Source organism: Crocodylus porosus, unplaced genomic scaffold (genome assembly GCF_001723895.1).
Source record: "Crocodylus porosus isolate Cpor-Errol unplaced genomic scaffold, CroPor_comp1, whole genome shotgun sequence".
Lineage (NCBI taxonomy): Eukaryota > Metazoa > Chordata > Crocodylia > Crocodylidae > Crocodylus > Crocodylus porosus.
In genome coordinates, this window is record NW_017728926.1 from 244,190 (window position 1) to 266,455 (window position 22,266).

Consider the following 22,266-nt stretch of genomic DNA (forward strand, 5'->3'; position numbering starts at 1 on the left):
TGACCCCAGTATTCTTTCCTGCCATGGCAGGGGGTCGGACTAGATGATCTGCTCAGGTCCCTTCCGACCCTAGAAACTATGAAACTATGAAAATGGGTGATACCTGAAAAATGGACTATGGAGAGAGCTGGTAGTCTTGGCTGATCACGAACTTAATATGAGACTCCAGTGTGATACAGCCACACAAAAGGCAAGTGTGGTTTTGGGATGCTGTAACAGGAAACCTTTGTCCTGTTACTGGGGAAAGGCTGCAAGATGAACAAAACCTGCCAATGCCTTTAAAAGCAGGGTTTTGTGACCCAAAGTAGTAAGAGCTCAGGAAAAGAAAACACACCACAAAGGACAGACAAAAATGCCACTCGGAAGAAGTCCTGTGTGACAGGCAGCAAAGGAAAAGAAACAGGGTATCTGCGATCCCTAGCAGCGCTGGTACAGGTGGATTGGAACCAAGCAGAGACTGTAGCAAAAGGGACTGAAAGGACTGGTGAGAAACCCGCTGTGCTTACAGGACAGCGACAGGACTGCCTGATCAGAAGGGGAGGCATTTATTAGCATAAATGTTTCACCCTCAGGCCAGAAGAGGGACTCTAGCCCTGTCTGGGAAAGGTGAAGAGCTCCCAGGGAGGCTACTGTGGAATTTAGAGTCTCAATAAGGGGAACCATGGTGAACAAGAGTGAAGAAGCCTTTTCTGAGTTGTGAGTTCACCCAGGGGATGAAGACTTGAGTTCATATTGTTTTTTGTGTGTATACCCAGAAGACCCATGTTTTGTTGTGATTAGGACCACTGGAGGACTGGAAACAACTGCAAAGAGAAGGCAAGGGGGCCACTTAGGGCCAAAGGGAGAGGAGTGAGTACAGTGAGGGCTGGGAAGGCCCAGAGAGAGTTTAAACCCTTTGGCCGCGTCCACACAAGTGTGGACGTTTGTTTCCCTAGGGATAAGAAACAGTGGCACACCTTGTGCCACCACTAGTTGTCCCCCAGGAACACTTGTGCCATGCACCCTCAGGTGTGTGGCAGGTTACCCTGGGTGGGGTAGTGGAGGCTTGAGCCAACACTGGGCTGGCCCCAGCAGCCTTACCTGGCATCATGGGGCCCTCCTGGGGCTGCAGCAGCGGCGATCCTGCCACTCGGAGCCTGGCCAGCGGCTGGAGTGCGGCTCTGGCCGGCTAGGCTCCAGTTTTGAGTGGTGAGCACTGCCCTCACAGGTGCCACCCTGAGGTTTTTTTTGCACAGATTTTTTTGACCCACAGCTATCCAAGGGTCAAAAAAAGCCCCAAACAACAAACCCCACATGGCACCACGGACTATGACCACACTCATCTGGACATGATCTTTGAGGGCAAGTGGTCAGACAGGGAAAAGTTAATCTGCTGAGAAACAAGGGCCCAGGAAAGAGAAAGATATGAACCATGGGAGGGTCAGGGGACCCAGACAAAACTCAGACTGAGGCTTAAAGCCCAGCTCAACAGCTGCTGCTGAAAAGCCCAGGCCAGAATGAGGCTGAAGGCTGAAGACAGAGTTAACAGGCCAAAACCCACAGAGTTGAAGTCCAGACAGATTCGGCTTGCTGTGCCAGGCAGCTGTGGAGATATTCCAGCAAACTGACACCCACAAAGCATGGGTGCAAGTACTGATCAGTTAGAAGTGGTCCATATTAGCCTGTCATATGGCAGCATCAGGGTCATTTGTAAGATTAGCATTTGACAAAGTAGGTTGTTGCTTGTGTATCAGATAATCCATGGCCAGTTTCATAAATGCAATTACTCCAGGTGCCACCTGACTGAAATAGGGCCTGTTCTAGAAAGTTCCAGCGCTCCTTAGAAGCACAGCCCTATTGGGGGTTTTATGGTGCTGAGGAGAAAATGATCTTTTGGCGAGGCATACAGACTGTGTGCTGGGTTGAGGCCAAGCTGTTCACAGGAGGGGAACCAGCTGGGTTGGAAAGATACATGACTAGCTGAAATATCGACGAGGTCGAATGGTCACAAACTCCTGCAAGACCGTTTCAGGCTGGACATAAGGAAGAATTTCTTTACTGTCCGAGCCCCCAAGGTCTGGAACAGTCTGCCAGCGGAGGTGGTTCAAGCACCTACATTGAACACCTTCAAGAGCAAATTGGATGCTTATCTTGCTGGGATCCTATGACCCCTGCTGACTTCCTGCCCCTGGGGCAGGGGGCTGGACTCGATGATCTCCCGAGGTCCCTTCCAGCCCTAATGTCTATGAAATCTATGAAATCTATGAAATCATAGCGTCTACAACTGACCATTCATACCGTCTTGCGGCCTTCAAACTGCTCCTGCTCTGCAGGGGAATGCCCAGCACACACTTCCTTGGCGGTGCACAGCCAAGGTCTCACTACACCAAAAACACATGCTAACAATCAGAAGCATCCTCAACACACGTTGCTTGGAGCGGGGCAAGACAGGGGTTCCAGGCCCAGCCTGCACCACTTTGTCTCAGTTTAGGGCTCTTCAGAGCTGCGAAAGCCACTCCACAAGCCACACTCTGCTCAGCTTCAAGCTCATCCCCTGAACCACGTCCTACCAACATCCACACTGACTGGCCATCTCGGCCCCACTTGGCAAGCTCCTGCCCTCTCAGTTTCAGTCCTCTGGTCCTCAAGACCTAGACCAGGGGTAGGCAAAGTCTCCCTGTGGCCCACAGCAGACCCCATTTCTCAGCAGCCCCTGCTCATGTTGCTGATGCCTGTTTCCATGGAGACACCTGAGGCAGCAGGGCCATGACATCACCGGGCCAGGGTTACCATGGAGACCAGCCCAAGTAACACTGGTCCAGTCATTTGCAACTACAGTCCTATACTGGAGAGTTAGAGGACTCACCCGTAACCCAACCTATTGCAACTCAAATAGGAGAGTGGACGTTTCAGAAGAAATATGGAACACGGGAGAAGCCGGGAGGAGACAGTGAGAATGGAATTTTAGGAACGACAGCTTTGCAGCAGGGAGGAATACTGCGGGATTTAGCTAACCGGTGTCTGTGGAAACAGCCAGTGGAGGAAAAGAGCATGCTGATTTCCGCAGTGCATCACTGTGCAGCTATCAAAGCTCCTGCTGTAACTGATGAAATTGATCAGGATGAGTGGATGCAGGCATTTCCTAAGGTTTGGGCAAAGGATGTTAGAATGTGGCAAGACACAGGCTTGTATCTTGATTAAAGAAGCAGCCCCTCTGCCAGAGAGACAATATAAATATCTATCAGAGGCTGGAAGTGGGATTACAACCCGCAATTGATAGTTTGTTGAGTCAGGAAGCGATAGTACAGATGCCTAGTGTTTGCAGTTTCCTGATTTGGACTGTTCTGAAAGCAGATGGGAAAACCTGGAGACTAACAATAGACTCCAGAGCTTTAAAGGCAGTGACTCCTGTCACAGCTCCTGTTGTGGCAAAATACCCTGAAATTCTGGCAGCCATAACAGGAGGAGTGAAATGGTTTTCAGTACTGGACTCAGCTAATGCATTTTTTGCCATTTCCTTGGCACAGGAATGCTGGTACAAATTTGGATTCACATTCAGGGGACAACAGTATTGTTTTACTCAAGTACCCCAAGAATTTCACAATGCCCCAGTGTACATGTACGTGTGGTAAGGATGTGGGACAAACTTTCTCCAGATAGTCAAAGTTGTGTGCTGTCATAGGTAGATGACATACTGATACATGGGAGGTGATAAAGAGCAAGTAGAGAAAGTGACATGGGAAGTATTGCAGGTGATTAAGGAAACAGGATTCAAGGTTAATAGAGCTAAGGTGCAGTTAGTAGTCAAGGAGGTGAAGTACCTAGGAGTTATGTTGGGACAGGATGGGAAAACTCCAGATAGGCAAATTGCCAACTCCTACAGATTTATCATCCCTGCAGGCATTGTTGGGAACATTGAATTTCTCACGGGACTTTATTCCCATGTCCCCTAAGAAAAGTCAACCTCTTATTAAGCTACTCAAAAAGGGTGACAGTGGGAATGGGGCCCAGAGCAATAAGCAGCTTTAATTCAGTTAAAAAGGGATCTGGTACAAGCTCCTGAATTGGCTTACTCTGATGAAACAAAATCATTTGCCTTGCAGCTGGCAACTACCGAGAGAGCTATTGGTGCTACCCTACTGCAGGGGAAAGGAAAAGAACAAAGGCCAGTGGCATATGCCTCAAGAACCCTTGCAGAACCTGAACAGAACTTTAATTCATGTGAAAAGGAGTATTTGGCATTGATTTGGGCATTGAGAAAGTGGGAATACATTGTAGGATGGGCGAGAGTAATAGCCCCAGATAGCTCACTCGCCTCTAAAGTATATTATACTTGGGAAAATTAAAGAAGGACATGTTTCAAGTCTCAGATTGGCTCACTGGACTAACTCCTATAAATCATGATGTTGATTTTGAATGGCAGCAGAAAATACCCACTATATCATATGGGTTAGTGGTATAAGAGGAAGAGCATGAATGCCCTTTGCCAGAGTATCAAAGGCTAGAATGGTCAGTTCAAACAGGCTTAACTTTGGACAAGGCAGAATCAGAGAACCAGCGCATTTGGTTTGTGGATGGATCAAGTTACTACATAGAGGGGAAACCATACACTGGGGATGCAGGAATTAAGGTGCAAGATGAAGTATCTCATCAACAAGTGACTCCTCATTCTGCATAAGCAGTTGAGTTGCAGCCTGTTAAGGCAGTGCTTGAAGTTGGGCCATTAGGACAAAAGGTAGCTATTTTTACAGATTCAGATTGGATTTGTAGGGCACTGACTACATAGTTGTCCATCTGGGCAAAGAACCAAATGTATATGGGAGAAGGATTCAGCTTTATGGGAATAGGTGTATCAGCTTATTGTTAAAAGATCATGAAAGTCTGCAGTCCAGCACGTCAGAGGCCATCAGAAGACAAAGAGTAAAGAAGGATTTTGGAACAATTGGGCAGATGAACTAGCAAAAGCAGCAGCCAGAAAGGGAAAGCAATGCCAGCACGTGGCAGTGCTTACCCGGCAAGCTCAAAGAAAGATCACATGCAGTGAGCCTAGGTGATTTAAAACAATTGCAGGAAAATGACAAAGACTTGAAAAGCCTTCTAGGCAGAGATGAAGTGATGCAACTAAAAAGTGTGATTTGGAGAAGTGACCCAGCTACTCAGGCTAGACAGTGGGTAGTTCCACAAAAAGTCAGAGATGAGTTAATGTACAGTTTGTACATGAGAAAGGACACCTAGGATGGAAAATGACGATGGAGATAGTCCCTCAAACAGGATGGTGGCCCTCCATAAAGCAAGATAGTAAGCCATGGGTAGACAATTGTTTTCCCTGTGCTATGATCAATGCTGATTCTAGTAAAAGAAAGGTACAACTGAGGCATTAGAGGATTAATGGGCCTTGGTCAAGGATACAAGTGGATTACATTGGATCCTTGCCTACTACTAAGAATGAAAACAGGTATTGCTTAATAGTAAAATATCCTTTTTCAAAATAGATTGAAGCCATCCCAACTAGGTGCAACACTGCTAACATAACTGCAAACAATTGTTTAACATTGTGCTTTCACAGTGGGGAAATAGATTTGGATCAGGCATGTCATTTTGTTGCAGACATTATGAAAGAACTGCGTTCCACACTACAAATTAAACAGAGGTTTCGTATTGCTGGGCACCCTCAGAGCTCAGGTCAAGTAGAAAGAACCAACAGAACATTAAAGGAGTTGTTGGCTAAAATGGCAAAATTTGATGGAAAGGATAGAGATGAACAGCTACCAGTAATTTTGATGGCACTTATAGCAGCTCCAAAAGCTCGTGGGTTTGCACCCTTTTCTGTCATGACAGGCAGACAAATGCAAGTGCCACAGCAGTGGTGGACCAGTACAGACTTACCTGATGACCTAGTCCGTTGGGTTGTAACAGATGGGTACAGGCTTTAATACAACACATGATATATATGTCAGGGTGGCCCAATAATTAGGCCTAAATGTCAAAAGAATGGACAAAAGGATTTGGGCCTAACAAGGATCTAACAGAATGGAATTTAGGTGACCAGGTAATGTACCGAAAATGGGAAGATAAAGAGCATGAACTGGATGTTAAATGGACCCACATATGTGGTGGGCTAGATAAGTCCAACTGTTTACTTACTTGTGTTACTATAAAAATGAGGGGTGATGGCCTTTGGAGAAAATGGTTTCACATATCACAGTTAAAACCTTGGAAAGGAAAGTAATTTGTTTTTGTAGTGAGATGCAAAAAAGCATAGAAGACTTATAAAAGACACACCCCAAGAATTGTGGTGCTGTGCATATTGCCACTGTGCATGTCAGCACTGTAAATATGCATAATATCCTCCTGTGAGGAATTTCCCTCGACAAGTTCGTTTATTTTCTTTTGCAGAAACCAGTGTGAAAATTTGATCCAGTGGTGTAGGTGGTGGATGGACCCACAGACCCAGATGTTGCCTGTGGGGTCACCAGCCATTTCCCTGTTTCAACCATAGCTCAGCTGCTACAACGATTGTTTTGTCTGTTTCGTTTTGTTGGTTTTGTTGTTTGTCTTAGTTTGGCTGTCCAAACTTTAGATACCAATATTAATAATGTTTTCTGTCAATCAGTGTTTTTGTAATGTTTCGTCAGTTAGTGGTTCTGATTTTATGTATTTTTGTGCCCTGGTGGACAGTTCAGTCTATCCAAGCTAAACCATGGCTATATCAGGATATAACCCCAGTGCAGATGGGATTGGATTTGCCACTTTTGCAGCAAATTTTGTCTCACCCTGCTCTACACACTGTACTTCAATCTATTAAGAAATGCAATGAAGAAACCATGGTTCAGATCAAACATAACAAAAAAGAAGTACTGACAGTATTGGAAAAGGTCTGGAATGCTGGATAGCATTCTTGGTGGGAAACTTTGATTGGATAGAGTCCAACTGCTTCGGGATTTTTTAATCTAATGTTACATCCTATTGTTGTTTTGATTTTTGTGCAAATGATACTGCTAGTGTTCATGATTTTATTGCATTACAAAATGAAACTGCTATATTTTAGACTAGAATGCTATCAAGCTCAGCGGCTGCAAGGATTATCTTATGACGAGCTCCTTCAATAAGCAGGATGTCAGGTAAACCTGGGGTGAAATGTTCACTCGCTGAATTAAAAGCTCTGCTGATGGTTGCAACCCATACAGGCCTTGAGCAGTTGGGGTGGAGTTTCATTATCAGACTGACTTCCATATAGTCATGACATAGATAAACCTAGCTATCAATGAGGGGATTGTTAGGGTAGCCTGTTATATTTTATGCTTTAAAGTTGCACCAGTTTATAGAGTGGTGAATGATAGTATTGTTTAACGTTTTCTCTTATATTCAGCCTAAAGTTCTGTATAGCCTCATTGTTATCTGAACTTTTCATTTTGTTGGTGTCTGAATATCAGATGGCCTTGCCTCTTGCAAGCAGCTTATGACCTTGAGTTTGCTTGCATGATGTTTCTTTCCTTTTCTATCACTGTGAGAAGTATTTCTAACACAACACAGCAATAGTTTTGTTACTAGCTGCAGGTGCCTGGATGGACTTGGCACTAACTGGTTGAATCAGAGGAATGAAATGATTGAATATGAAATGATTGAATATGTTAATGAAAGGTGAGAAAGAAAACCAGTGAACAATGTCCAAAGGAAGACACCAGAAAAAGGCTAAATTAAGAGGTGTGCTCGTGATGGGTCTGGTGAACAGACGAATATGCTGACAGGATAAAATATGGACAAAATGCTGACTGTAGAGACACCAATCTAAAAGCAAGGAGTCAAAGGAGTCAAGTTAGAGAAAAGCATAAAAGGGGGTGCAAGAAAGTTAAGTGTGTGTCGTTATCATCATTGTCATCATGAATCCAGCTTTCAACACCCGTCTAAACTGTCCCAGCCAATGACACGCCCTTTGCTTCAGGAACCGAGCGGCCGTCTTGTCTGTGAAGCAAAGTAACAACTGGGATTGGGTGCGATCATTGTACTACGTGTTTTTCTCCCTCTGAATATAGAAACTGCTAAGATAATACTTGTCATATTAATACAGTTACACTTTGATTTTGGGACACTGAGTTGTCTGTGTTCATATTTCAGGTTCCATTTAAGGGTTAATTGTGCTTTAACAATCCCTAAGCACTATCTGGTGGACAGTGGTGCTATAATAACACCAGTCCAGCTCCCTGCCAGCACTTTATGAGATGGTCTCCATGGAAACCTTGGCCCTGCATGGCCTGGTCACAGCCCTGCCATTCCTGAGGTCTCCTTGGAAACTGCCTATGGCAACACAGGCAGGGGCTGCTGGGAAATGGAGCTCAGCTACCTGCCAGATCTACCATTTTGTCCACCCTTAGCCTAGACTCTCTGAGATCTCTTCCAGCTAAATGCCTTCTCTCTCTCGGAGCTGTCCAGCACCACCTCCCAGGCTAGCTGCAGGTGCCTGGATGCAACAAGCTACTCTCCCTGGCTTGCTCCCTTTCATAGTCCCGGGGGACAGGCTTCCACTCATAAGGGAGACCTGCATCCCAGTCATGCCACCTCCCTATGCAACCTGGGAAGAGGGTTTCCCCACCCTCTCACATGAACCCAGAAGAAAATGCTCTGTTTATCAAGATGATAAAAGCTGAATACTGGTTGTCCATCATTCCTTCCAGTAAAGAGAAGCTGTGCTAACAGCATCTCTGATCTGTGGTACCATAGCTAGATAAAAGTACAAGAGTACTTTACCCTAAGCAAGGGTAAGCCCCATAAGGAAGTTCATTGTCAGAAATACAGCTCTTGGTAAACCTAAAGTGGGATTTAAGCACCAGGCCCAGCATATTCATGCTTGCTCCAAATTAGCCAGGCAACACTGACCATGCTTCACAGGGGGAATTCTCTGCTTCATGGGGAAACAAAGTATTTCTGTTCAGATGCATTACGAGTGAGGAATGAAGCCCTGACAGGATAACGAAGTGCTTAATAAAAAGTATACAAAAGACATGCAAATGGCCTAGGATGCTCTTAGCTCTGAAAGAGGTATTTAAAACCCCTGTCAAAGTTTTAATAAAAAGGTTCCTGGAGCCCTTATTAACAAAGCAACAAAAGATGGCCTTGTAATCGTTAATGATTACAAGCTGGAAGCTTACCTCTGGGTAAGACCACTCCGGTGAGTAATCCGTCACCATGAACAAGCGCCCACTCTGCTGCAGCAGCCCCAGGGCACCTTGTGCGGCAGCTGCTGAGACCACCTCAGCAACGTGCATATAAGCCATGGTGCTGGCTCCATTCTCGGTACTGCTGAGTTGCATACTGGCTTGCTGTGGGCTGCAGCATGGGATGCACATCTCGGCCTGGCTGTAGGTTGCTCTGTTGCCATCTTCAGGCTGAGAGAGCCCGGTACTGTCACCTGACACCAGCTGGTGCCCATAGATAGTATTACTCCCACCTTCTACAGATATGAAATCATTTATCAGATCAGAAAATTGATTGCTGAACGAGATGTCAAAGTGGTCCAAGTTAAGCTCCATGTTGGAGGAGTTATTTAAGCTGGGGTGGGCCACAGGGTAGAGTCCTTGTACCATGTTTCCTTGCAGGATAGACAGATTGTTCCCATTCCTGATACCACCATTGGCCTCAGGCTGCAAGTAGTGTTCTGTACTGCAGGCTTGAAGATCCCCTGATTTAAGTAGATTTTCATTCCCTTCTGCCTGCTGGGAGGTCTCCATGGGAACTTCAGCTTCTGCAGTCATAGCCTGGAAGTTTGCTTGGAACTGCATGAGCTGGAGGGAAGAGGTGGATTCTATTCGAGTTTCCACTGTGCCATTACAGTTAGAGGTTGTCTGGGAGGAAGATTCTGTTTTCACATTGGGGATTCCTAAAGTATTCACAAATGATCCATTTGTGTCATTCAAGTTGGTGTGGGCATTTTGTTCAAGGGGAAGAGGTTTGCTGGCATCCTGCAGAAAGAAGCTAGGGGAAGGGGTCTGGTGGACATGGGGACTCTGGACTGTCTGGCTGAAGCTGGAAGAATAGTCCTTGTTGGAGTCAATGGCACTGAAGTCCATTTGCTCCAAGGTCGTGCTGGGGCTCAGGCCTCCCCCTGATGGAAGCAAACCTGTACCTGTGGTGAGGGTGAGAGAATTAGATGCAGAGGTGGAGGAAAACGCTTCTTTGGACATCTGTTGTTCAAAAGATGTGTCCTCAGTTTTAATCTCTTTAGTGAGGGCTGCACTGAAATTAAATCCACGTTCTGATGTGGGTGACTGCCTGATGTTGGTACCAATGCTGTCTCCTTTCAGGCCTCCTCCACCATAAGTCTGTCCCTGCTTGGGATTGTTAAGAAAACAGTCTGGGTCAAAATTCATGGTGGTTTCTGGAATTTTTCTGCCACCATCCAGTGTTGTGGAAAGCACAAGCTCCTCTGAGACAGTGGTGGGCAGCATGGACAAGCTTTCTGAACTGCCTGTAGTGGGAAAAGCAAATTTGTGGCCATCTGAGCTCACCGCCAGAACCAGTCCCTGTGCAGCTGCATCTGAGGAAAGGAGGTGCTGATTTGGGCCAGAGGTGGGCGACATGGTGTACACAGCTTCACTTGTGACTTCTGACATAAACACTGTGGCACTTTGTGACAAACTTCCCATCACTGAGGCAACAGCCATGCTGGAGACACCTGTGACGGCTGGGCTGTCAGCCATATCAGGGTCACTATTTAATCCACTGCTGATGGACACAGGAGAGTTCTGGGTTGTGTCAGGAACTTCCACCTGGTTGGTGGAAGAGACCTCAGTACTGTTTTGATGGAGCAGCACTGGCTTTGCCACTTTACCATTCCTCTTCTCCCGGCTGGAGGTCTTTCCATGACTGTGCTCGTTCTTGCCTTCAGACACATCATTATTTTGTACCTCCGAGTGAGCGCTGTACCCACCTGTCCTTGGCTCGACCTTTGGTGATATGATGCGGTGTTTGGCACTGTTACACTTGTGATGCACACTGCTACCTGCTCCTGTTCCAAAAAACAAACGATGTACATAATTAGATTATTGAATATAAGGAACTGATATTAATTATGCCATTTTCCAACAGTGGAGAGGGAGATAATTACACTTTAGAGAGAGTGTAAGCATATGGGTGTATGTATTTCAAACACATACACACTTCCTCCCCAACAATTCACTCGATACACTCTCTCCCCAATACCGCTTACTACTAACTTCACCCTGCACCTAATCACACCACCACCGGGGACGAGGATGGGGTTCAGCCTGTGTGTCCAGTCTCAGGGTTGTTCAAACTCAATTTCCAAGTTTCATGGCTAGGAACGTTGACATGGGTACCTATTTCTGCCTGCCATGATGATGGACGTGTGTAATATGGGGAGGGGGGCGTCATTCTATGGGGAACTCCAAAAAGGTTCTCCTCCAATGTGTACTTGCACATGGCTGCTTGACTGGGGAGGTTCCCAAGTTGCAATCTGAAAGTGAAAAACTTCCAAGTCCCACCCCCTACACTATCCTGCCATCTATGTTATTTTTCTTATTATCTTATCCAATTACAGCTATCAGCCAAGCTCTTAAAGAGAAAGTAAACTAGACAGAAGAGAGAAAGCTATCCCTCCTAGAAGAACCGTAACATATCTTGAGATCAGCTGCATCCAATTCACATGTTGACAGCTAAAACATTTTGTAACTGGAAAGGTTATGTGCAGTGGTGATTAGCACCAGACAGGGGGAAAAGTCTGCAGGGAAAGGTCACCAGAAAGCAGTTCCTGACAGGAGCTTAGCCAAGTGGTGCCTTTACTTGCCTGTCACAGGATGGGTATCACTTGCTTCCAGGAGCTGCGAAATTAATCTGGCTGGAGTAAAGGATTCCTTCTGTGAATGTCTTTCTACGACAGAGTCTGACACCCAGGCATGTTTTCTGACAAGAACAGCCTATGAATTTTTTATATTTTTTTCTCTAATTGATTTGTTTTTCCCAGAACGAGGTAAGAAACTTAATTATTGTATAGTATAAGGACCTACTGGGGAAAGAAACCTTCTCCTCATAGCTAATGGGTACAATTACAAATGCCATCTTCTGGGTATCATAAAGTGGCTGTGCAGCCACTGTAATTTTCTAATTCTTTTGTTCCATGCCCTTGAAGAGAAATTCTCTATTATATGTTCAAGATCTGAATCAGGTCACTTAAAGTAGTTCAGGACAAATCTTTTGAAACTCAATGCAGTATTAAATTTCTCTCTTCTCCTAGGAATAGAGCGGAACAAGAGAGAGGCTTCCAAGCTGCAGTCTGTGTGTGTGACTAAGAAGCTGGGGTTGTGCATGTCAGAGTGCAAGCTGCTGTAAAACAAAGCGAGACTGTTATGTTAAGAAGCATGCAGTAGAGTTAGCACAAGACAAAACATCAAAGGGGAGAATAAAAGGATTTATGTTCTGATCTGTAAGCCAGGATCAACTGCTGAGTTTGAAGGACTGAATTTTAATCCAGACCTAAGTATTTTAGAGGTCATCAGTCTTACTTAAAATCTTCATTGTATAAAAGACTGCCAAAAAGTCTTTTGATGCACAGAGAGTATTATTCTTTGACAAGTTTCTCTAAAGACTAATTAATTTACAGTATATTTTACTTGACTGATGCAGTGCAAAGGGGTGGGGATGAGAGAGATGAGTTGAAATCAGTCACACAGATTCTCACTCATTAGAAAGTTCTAATATGGGAAAGACTCAACCTTCCAAAGCTCTTTCAATCTAATTCAAACAAAGCTCTTCTCAACAGGAAGGAATTTTCATTTAATGTTTCCATCACTACTGGCAAATGGAGGATGGCCAGTTTGGGTTATCTTGTAATTAACTGCCTGAAATGCCCAAGGATCCATTGAGCACATGCAAGAACATTTCTGGCCTCTGGTAAGAGTGTGAACAAACTACAGAACAAACCATGCCAGTCTAAGGCAGCTACCAGCAGAGGGCTCAGACTAGAGCTCAGAGGTTACAAGGCATCTGCATTTTTTTAAAAGACGCTCTTGGTTTACAGCTAGCAACTGCAAAAAGCCAAAGTACATTTTTGGATTACTTTCCTCATATTTTGTGACAAAACATTTTTAACAATTAAGTAACATCCATGAATACACTGAGCATGAATGAAGCTGCAATCTGAGAACTCACCAAAGGACAAAAAGGTGACAGAAAAAAAAATTAAATGTTTCATAGATCCTAATTCCTTATTTATAGATTTCCCCAAAGACTTAAAATAACTATCCAGAGGAGTTTTATTCTGGCAAACCTTTTATTCCATCTGATAAAGGCTATTTTACTTTGCTAAAAAGATAATTTCTTATATGATAGAGACATTTAGTAACCGTGTTTGATAAAAGGGCTCTCAAATTCATGAGGGTTTAACACAGAGTTGGCAGTCACTTAATGAAGATGCCATTACTGTAGTGAGAAGGTATGAGACTCAGCTGTAATACAATAAATATGATCATAAGAAACAGTCACACTGAACTGTGAGGCCCGAGAGATTCCACATTGCTGAAGAGCAAAAGGTTACATTAGAGATCTGTATTGCCTAGTCAAACTCACTCTTGGTTTGATCTTTCAACAAAGCCTACAAAATCTAGCAGATCTGTTCGAAGCTGAAGCTTCTATTTTCCTTAATGTCCATGAGAATGATGTATGTGCAGGTGAGGAGGATACTGTCCTAGGAAGCATTTCTTTTACAGCAGGCCAAGCTACTTTCTGAAGCGTGAAAAGCCATTTCCAGGAAATGCCTAGGGACAGCACCATCTGCTGCCAGACTGGGCAGCCCATTTAGGTGAAAGAACAATAAATAAAGACCCCAGCTAGCTCTCTGTATTATTTCAAGTCATCAGCAATAGTTTCCTATGGGCTCCTTATAAGCTTCATTCACAGGATATCAAATCAGCACCTTAAGGTACACAAGTGTGTACTTGCAAAGTGTTTTCTTGCTGTGTATTATGTGTTTGATTTAGCAAGGGGCTCCCCATCCTCCTCCTGCTACTCACCCAAGTTACCAGTGCAGAGACAGTTGTGCGTTCGAGGCTGGGGTTTTGTCTGGTGACTATCCAGGATCTGCTGCACAAGCTGCTCCACAGAGAATCCTGAACTGCTGTTGCCATTGCTGCATGTCCACTTAATGCCATGAACTGTGGAGAGAACAGCAGAAACCTCCCATCAGCAACTAGGCAGAACACCCCAGCAAACCAGCATGGGATCTCCTTAGGAGGGTGGGGAGCCATTCCCCTGCTACCCAATGTTGTGAGATCTACAGGACAATAATTAAAGACAATATTCAGTAGCAACACTTTGCTGTTGTCTAGCCCCTTTTATCTGCAGATTGCCCAGTACTTTATAAGCCACTCATGGATGGGGTCTTGCAGCCAACTTGTACATTAGGTATCATCACCCTCACTACGCAAGCTGAAGCTCAGCTCAGTGACTTACCCTAGGCCACACATCATGCTAGGTTATATCTGTGCAACATAGTGCAGTGCTCCGCAGACACCCAAGCTGGCTTAGGTACCAGGAGCAGCATAGCTGAAGTCGCTTGCTGTTCTGTCAGGGTCAGTAACTGGGAAGTAGAATGGGCATACTTGTCTGGGTAGGGTGTTGCATTGACATGGATGGACTGCTCCCGATACCACAATTCATCTCCATGGCACTGCCATCCATTATATAGAGGTACCCTTAGGTTAGGCCTACAATGATATTTAGGATGGTCCCTAGGGCCACTATGAAACACATACCAAGCAACTTTCTACACTGTAATCCTCTAAGCTCAACCTTCAGTGGCTGTCTAGCCCAAGCTTCTGGTGCATGCTGAACTCAGCTGAGCACTGCAGGCTGTAAACATGGAAGATCTACTAGCAGCAAACCTGAAATATCCTGTTTCTGACTTTGGCCCTTCTGTACCCCACTTCCCACCTCTACTGCCACAAATTACAACTAAGTACAAAAGGACACAAGTAGTCTTCAGACAGGCTCCACTTGAAGTACCAGAAGCACATGAGCCTTGGTGCAGATTACAAGATAGAGAGGAGTGGCTCACAGAGCCCAGGCTGCTCAAAGGAAACCCATAGGGTAGGGGTAGGCATCAGTGCCAGAGCATGGCATGCAAAGGCATTTTGCTAGGCATGTCCACATCATGGCATACAGCAGGGAGGGGGCCACAGCTGCACTGCCACAACAAGGATCGGGCCCCTTGCAGCTCCCTCGCCATCCGCCCCGGCACACCAACATCTTACAAGTCAAGGTTACCAAGGGCACTCTGCCCAAAAAATGTTGCAGGCCCCTGCCTTAGGGTCAGTTCTAAATAGACTCTAAATAGCTGAGCCGGGGATAGAAGTGAGGGAACCTACCTTAAAGTCCCTTTTTCTAAAACCTCACTACCTCTTAAGTCTTTGTAGGGTTCTCTAGCATCCCAGAATTTCTAATGCAGGATATACCTACCTCTTGGTTTAACTAGACACAGACGGAATGAGAGACCAAAGAGATGCCCAGAAATACAGATTCAATCACAGAAGAACTAATAGAGCTGCGTGCTCAATAAGATTTTTATCCAAGCAGCTAAATATGCACTGCAAGTATATTACTCAACAGCTATGACTATGGAGTTATAAGAACTAATCCAAGGAGAAAATTGAGATGTAAATATCATTAAAAAAATTATCTGTTTAACCTCCTCTAATTATATCGGTTAAATGGGTCATTGATAACACATACCTAGTCTCAGCTGGGGTATACAGAGCCCACCTGAAGCCATGGGAAGCAGCAGCAACTGAAGGGCTTTCCCACCTTGCTTCAGCTGCCAGCACAATGGGAGGGAGGGAACAGGCTAGCTATGCATACTAGTCCTCCCTCACTCCCACTTGCCCTGCTGCTTTCCTGTTGCTGAGGCACTGTGGTGCTTCCCTTCCCCACCAGACTCCACCCCATGCTAAATGTTAACTGGTAATGCATTCCTGGTATAAAAATACTAATCATTTAACCTTTCACATTCCTAGAGGAGATGTTACAAATTTCACCCATCTTCTTGCAAACCCTTTTCTGCAAACCCCCATGTAACAGAGAACACTAATCCAGTAACAGGGAAGAGAGGACTAGGGAAAAAAAAATCAGCAAGGAAGAGGGGAGCAAGTATCTGCAGTAAGGAAGGGTCTCACCAAAGCAGCCAGAGTAGAGAAGTACTTGGCTGTCAATTCCAAGATACAACTGAAGAGGAAGGGGCAAGCTTCCTAGTGCAAGTAAGGCACAGACTGCCTGAGAAGAACTGGCCAGCCCTAAGTTATAGACTCACCTCCTTGCAGAGTCTAACCTGCAAGCAGCTAGCTACAGAACACAGCCTCTAAATAGAGGGGAATTATTATAAATAAGTCCGGTCAGACGATCAGTGGGAAAAGGCTGACTGGTATCTACACTCTTCTACAGGGCAGAAAAGGACAGAGCTCTCTAGGGAGACAGGGGAGGAGTAGGAGTATGTGGAGTTGTTCTCTTAGAGGTGGGTGCAGTGGATGAGTGAGTACATGGGAAGCACTGAGAACTTTTTATTTTAACTCAGGAGGGGTCCTGGGCAGTAAGTACACCTAGACGACTGTTTATGTTAACCCTGGGAGGGGTCCTGGAGAGAAAGCACAACTCAGAGGACCAAGAACTGTTTATGTTAACCAGATAGGGGTCTAGGTTTCTTTTTTTCTTCTTGCTATCCATTGGTTAGTAACACCTAGTGGACCATGGCAACTGTGAGGCAAAGTACAAAGACCATAGAGCAGAGTACTTAGCATCCTGTGATTTTTTTTTCCCTTTGTTTTTTCTCCTGTTTAGTCTTCCTTTTTTTTGGCTGGTGTTTCTGGGAGAGAGGTAGGTGGAAAGTGAGCTGAGGCCAGGACAGGCCAAAGCCCAGGCATACTAGGTACCCAGACCAAAGCAAGAGGGGCTAAACCCCTCAAAAGCCCTGGCCAAAGACAGAATGGGGGGAGTAAGGCACCTGCAACCTGGTTACCCAAAAGGCAGCCTCCTAAAACAGCACATTAGGTATGGCAAGTGGCAGAGAGGAACCAAATTAGGGAACTGAGGTAGGTGTACAGGTGCAGGGTGACCACCAGGCGTTGTCATGGCTACCTCTGGAAGTGCATCCTGGTATACCACAATAATTGTACAGATGGCTTTTCCTCAACTCCACAAACAGTAGGGCTGTGTGAAGCTTCGGTCCCTGGTTCGATTCAGAGCAGATTCGGCTAAATCTCCGAATCCGAATCGAATTGGAGGACCCTTTATTCTCTCCGAATCAATTCAGAACCCTCCAAAGCAATTTGGAGATATTCAGCAATTCAGGGCGTGGATACATCTTTAAATGTTTTTTCTACATATCTCTAGGTAGCAGGGGCTCTGAACCTTGTGCTGCTGGGGCAGATGCAGTGTCCTTCCCACAGTCAGTATGTGACTGCAAAGAGGGGGGAAAAGTTATGACAACAGGAAATGGATTTCAGTTTCCTGTTAGCAGGAGTTCATGAAACAATGTAAGCAATAAAAAATAAGGGCACAAATTGTCCTGATGGTTTATTTTAACATTCATTAAAACCTAGCAGGCAACAAGAAGAGGAGATGGTAGCATTTGTGTTTGGTTAAAGTAACTGAGTAGATTTCAGGAACCTTATTCTGGTACCCATTTCTCCAGATTATGAAACTGGAACTAATTAGCATCTTAATAAAATAATCAACAAAAAAGTCCTGATTTTTTTTTTAAATAAAAAATAGCTATATCTATCTATATCTACACAAACTCACTCTCCTTTGATTGTACAGGTCAACAGTGTGACTAAAGAGTGTTAGACCCCGACTCCATGCGGCGCCCAATGACTAGGGAGATGGCGATCCAATTGCTCATGGATTTTGTTACTCATTAGCCATAGGAAGCAGGGAGCAAACACCAGCACACATTGCTCGCAATAGCTTTATTCAGAATGGAGATGGCTTCAGACTAGCTCCCTCACAAACACACAGCCTATGAACACGGGGAGCCTCAGTGAACATTAGTTCTTTTCACATTTTATAAACCTTGGTTCATGCTCATTAACATTTATTCCACCCTCGTTCCTCCCATCTCAAGCTCTGCCTCTGTTTACTGTTTGTTTCATTAGCATGGGATTACCTATGCATTTCATTCATTTACATGCTTCTCTATTAAGAGCGCATGTGCAAGACTTTGACCCCGGCTTCCTCCTTTCACTTGCTGGTTCTTTCTGGTTTCTTGCTGACTCCGTCTTCACCTCCAAGGTCTTGCTTCTGCTTTATCTCCGGATGATAGCTGGTGGACTGCATCTTGTTCTTCTTCCGCAGTGAACTATATATATTTTTATAACGCTACTCCATTGTTAAGAAACTGCTTACCCAAGCATTTGCAATGTTACTTTTAATATATCATCCTGCCTTGTGACCAGCAGCTTTGCTGAGACACAGAAAAAAGCCTTTATTCAGCTGCAAATTCAGTGCTCCCCAAGATCCAAATACAGTCACTCTAACAAAGAGTTCATCCACATTTCACCAACAGTTATACCTACATTATAATCCTCTCGTTTCTCCTTTCCCTATCCATTTCCCCATACCCATTCCATCTCATACCTCAGCCCAAAACAAAACCCTCCCCTTTCCCTTTCCAGTCTTCATTCACAGCGCTGCAAATCTTCTGTTGTCATTTCCTGTGCTTGTTTCATGAAACATTATGTGTCATCTTTTCCTCTTCCAGGTCTCTTCTGCCTCTCTTTCCCCTATGTCTTGCTTTATTATTTGGAAGTACAGCTGCAGTTCACTCACCTCCAATCTTAGGCAGTCCTCTACTGGGAGGCTTGTACAGCAGAAAGTTCCTGGTTTTCCACAGAGCATTTTTGAAACAAGAAACAAATCAAAGTGGACTGTCAGGGTCCCTTGCTTTTTTGTCAGGTAGCCACACAGCATAGCTTCCCTGGTCAGGCTTATCACCTGTCATCAAGTGGAGGAGCCTGCTCACTTTTACTTAGACCTCTCTGGCATATACACAGTTCCAGGGCAAGTAATCGATCATCTCTACCCCCAGGCAGGTCTGTCTAGAGAACACTGGGGGGGTAACAAACCCCCCCCTCTATGCTGCACTTCCTACACAGGGAATACTCAGTGGGCTATCTGCTAATTGAAGTTCCTGTGCTCTTTCTGTAGGTCCTTGTGAAAGACCCTTCCTACACTGCTTTGGATCTGTCACTGGGGAACATGTTCACCAGCCATAGTCTGTCTCTTGCCCTTACCACTGCTTGCAGCTTGGGTCTCTGGGGTCTCATCTTTCACCTCATAGCTGCTGTGGAACTACTCTAGGATTGGTTGAACCATGGTGCTTCCCAGGCCCACAGGTATATTCTGGGTGCTGTCTTACCCTCCAGCCTTGTGACAGGCCTTCTGCAAAATACCAGACAAAACATGTCACCTTTGACCCACCCCCAACTGACAGCTTACAGACCTGGCTGATACTTAGCCCAGAGGAACAACATCAAGTGCAGCCAACAAGATTAAACAACAGGAGTAGGCTAAGCGGGCTGTATTAGATCCAGATTCAGATTTGGCCCAAATCAGAGGACAGTGATTCAATTTGTTGATTCAGATCACTGTCCCGATTTGATTTGGCCAATTCTGAATCTGAAGATGGGACTGGCGGACATGCTCAGTGGCGAGCCAAGAAGTGGACTGGAAGTACTTTTGGTCCACTTCCAGGTCCACTGCTGAGCATGCAGGGGACCCGCCCCGCACCCCCCTGGCTCAGAAATTGGCCATGGGGGGATCCTGGGTACCCCCCCAAACTCAGGAGACACCAGTCCCTGAGCTGAGGGGAGGATCCCCCGCACACTCCACAGCAGACCCAGAAGCGGATCAGAAGTGCTTCTGGTCCACTTCCAGGTCTGCCGCTGAGCATGCTGGGGACACCCCCATGCTCCTGTGGGGCACTCCATCTGCCCTACCATCTCAGCATTCACGACCTGCCTGGTACCTTGAGGTATGTAGAAAAAACATTTAAAACTGTGCCTATGTCCAAATCATCGAATCTCTCCAAATTGATTCGGAAGGTTGGATTTGGAGGGATTAAAGGGTTTCCTGATTTGATTTGGATTCAGAGATTTAGCTGTCAAATTGGGCCGAATCTCCGTCAAGTTGAATCAGCAACCGAAGCTTTGCACAATCTTACTAACCAAGATATATAGTACCTAGAGGGAGGTGTGAAACCTCCCTCTAGGGACTACGTATCTTCAGGATTGCCTTTCTCACCAGTCTTCTTGGCTGCATTTTCTGGCCCTGAACACCTGAAGGAGACAATGAGGCTTCAGACTCCCAAGGAGAGGTAGCATTCAAGAAAACAGTTCCCTTGCTACCTTTGCTCTTGCTGATCAAGAAAAGCTCCACCTCCACTGTCTGCCTATGTATTGTGACTCTTCTAATGCTTATACACCTCCTTATGTTGTGAAGGTTATAAAATGAAAAGCCAGTGATGGGTGACAGATTGCAAGAAGAGAATTTCTAGATGCTTAATGCAAATTACCTACTGTCTTGGCACATCCAATATGCAGATTGTCTCCCTCCCCCCTTTAAAGAAAAAACTCCTATGAGTTGGTAAGCTGTTAGTACTGAATATCAAATACTATCAAGATGGCTTTTAACATGTCACGCTCGGCTTCCCGACATATAATGAATCAGTGGGAAAGGAAATATCTATGGGGAAAAAAGTACCTTATGAAAGAAAGGTTAATAAAACACACACACAGACACCTCCCCTATCTTAAATGCTGAAAAAGTAAAACCACTTTAAAAGCACATTTGGTTAAATTTAAGGTCATAATGTGGAAATTTAAAAAAAAGATTAAACTAAATGGAAATACTGCAAAGTATTTTAATTTTAATTTCTGTTTCAATTCCTTCTGCATTTATTTATAATCAAAATAAATCTTCCAAACAGCCCCACTGCATTTTTCATTGCCTCCAAAATGCAGTAATCCCAGGCACAACCCTTCCACACAGCAGAGTAGAAGCCAGCAGAGCTGAAGTGGCTAAAGCCACAAAAGGGACAATTAATGCTCTTGCACTGGGTTTTAGGAGAGGGACAACTGGGAATGACAGAAAGCTCACCGCCTTCCTAGCAGAAGGGGGGAGTAATTCATCCGAGTCTTGCTTCTTCCTCTCAAGGGGAAGAGAGTCAAAATGACTTTCTAGTATTGACTCACCAGCTGCCCATTCATTTGCACATCAGGACTTTCTGGCTGTATAGACACATTGGCTGCATAGACTCAATTAATCAAGTCTGCTCAGCATTCTAATTAGAACACTCCAGCGTAACCTCACCATCACATGTATTAAACCCTCGCACAATTTTAAATGGTTGCAAAGTCGCTTTATCTTAACCTCGTCAAACGAGCTGTAGATAAGTTGTCCTGCAGCCTTTTAAAAATGTGCAGGGGCTTAATACATGTGACAGTGAGTGTTTTAATTAGAGAGGTTGTACTGGAACCACTCTAATTAAAATGCTGCCCTCCCCACCCCGAGCACACGTACTGGCAGCCTCTCTGATCAGCAGCTGCATAGGGAAATAAAATATAATAGCAGAAAGTGCCACTAGGGAAGATCAAAACCAAAGGAAACTTCATCATAGGACAGTCTGAACTCCCTCATTCCCCCTGATACCCTAGTCACTCTCATCTAGTTACCTGCTGTTGGCAATGCCACCAGTCCCACAGCCCCTTCACACAGGCAATCATAGGTGGAGGGAGAACATTTTTTTGGGTGGGGGACTGAGCGCATGCATGTTTATGAACATACATCCTCCCCCACTGCAAAGCGGGAAAGTCTGCGGGGGAAAGGGAAAGGGCCATGGGAGTGGGGGGAGAGAGTGGAGTGGAACTGAGCAGGGATCAGAATGGAGTGGAGCCAAGCTGGGTCCAGGATCGGAGCCAGAACTGAGGCTTGCTGTGCCTGTGAGGCTGCGCCTTCCCCCACACCCGTGGTCTTTGCCAGCACTGGCATCGCCTGCACTAATGAATCCACTACCCCCCAGCCCCACACTGGCCCCAGCCCTGCACTGCCTGGGGGGCCCAGGGCTGGGGGCTTGAGTGAGGCCAGCCTTGACTGCACCACTGGGCTGAAGGAGATGGAGCCCCTGGGACTCCCACGCCTACCCCGCTCCGAGTTGTCATTGCTCTCTGGGGGGCGTGGGGAGGGGGTGGTGGCTCCTGCCATTGCGTGCATCCTGGGAGCACGAAGGGGGGG

General features: G+C 45.4%; 1 protein-coding gene across 1 annotated transcript in view; it reads right to left on the reverse strand.

Annotated features, from left to right (window-relative positions):
* CAMTA1 (calmodulin binding transcription activator 1) overlaps positions 1-22,266 on the reverse strand; it is a 1,228,941-nt gene that overhangs the window by 106,859 nt on the left and 1,099,816 nt on the right. The window contains exons 7-8 of the mRNA XM_019541692.1: positions 14,001-14,141; positions 9,126-10,981 (exon numbers count right to left, since the gene is read on the reverse strand). Coding sequence (XP_019397237.1) covers positions 9,126-10,981; positions 14,001-14,141 — 1,997 coding nt within the window. The remainder of the gene's footprint in view (positions 1-9,125; positions 10,982-14,000; positions 14,142-22,266) is intronic.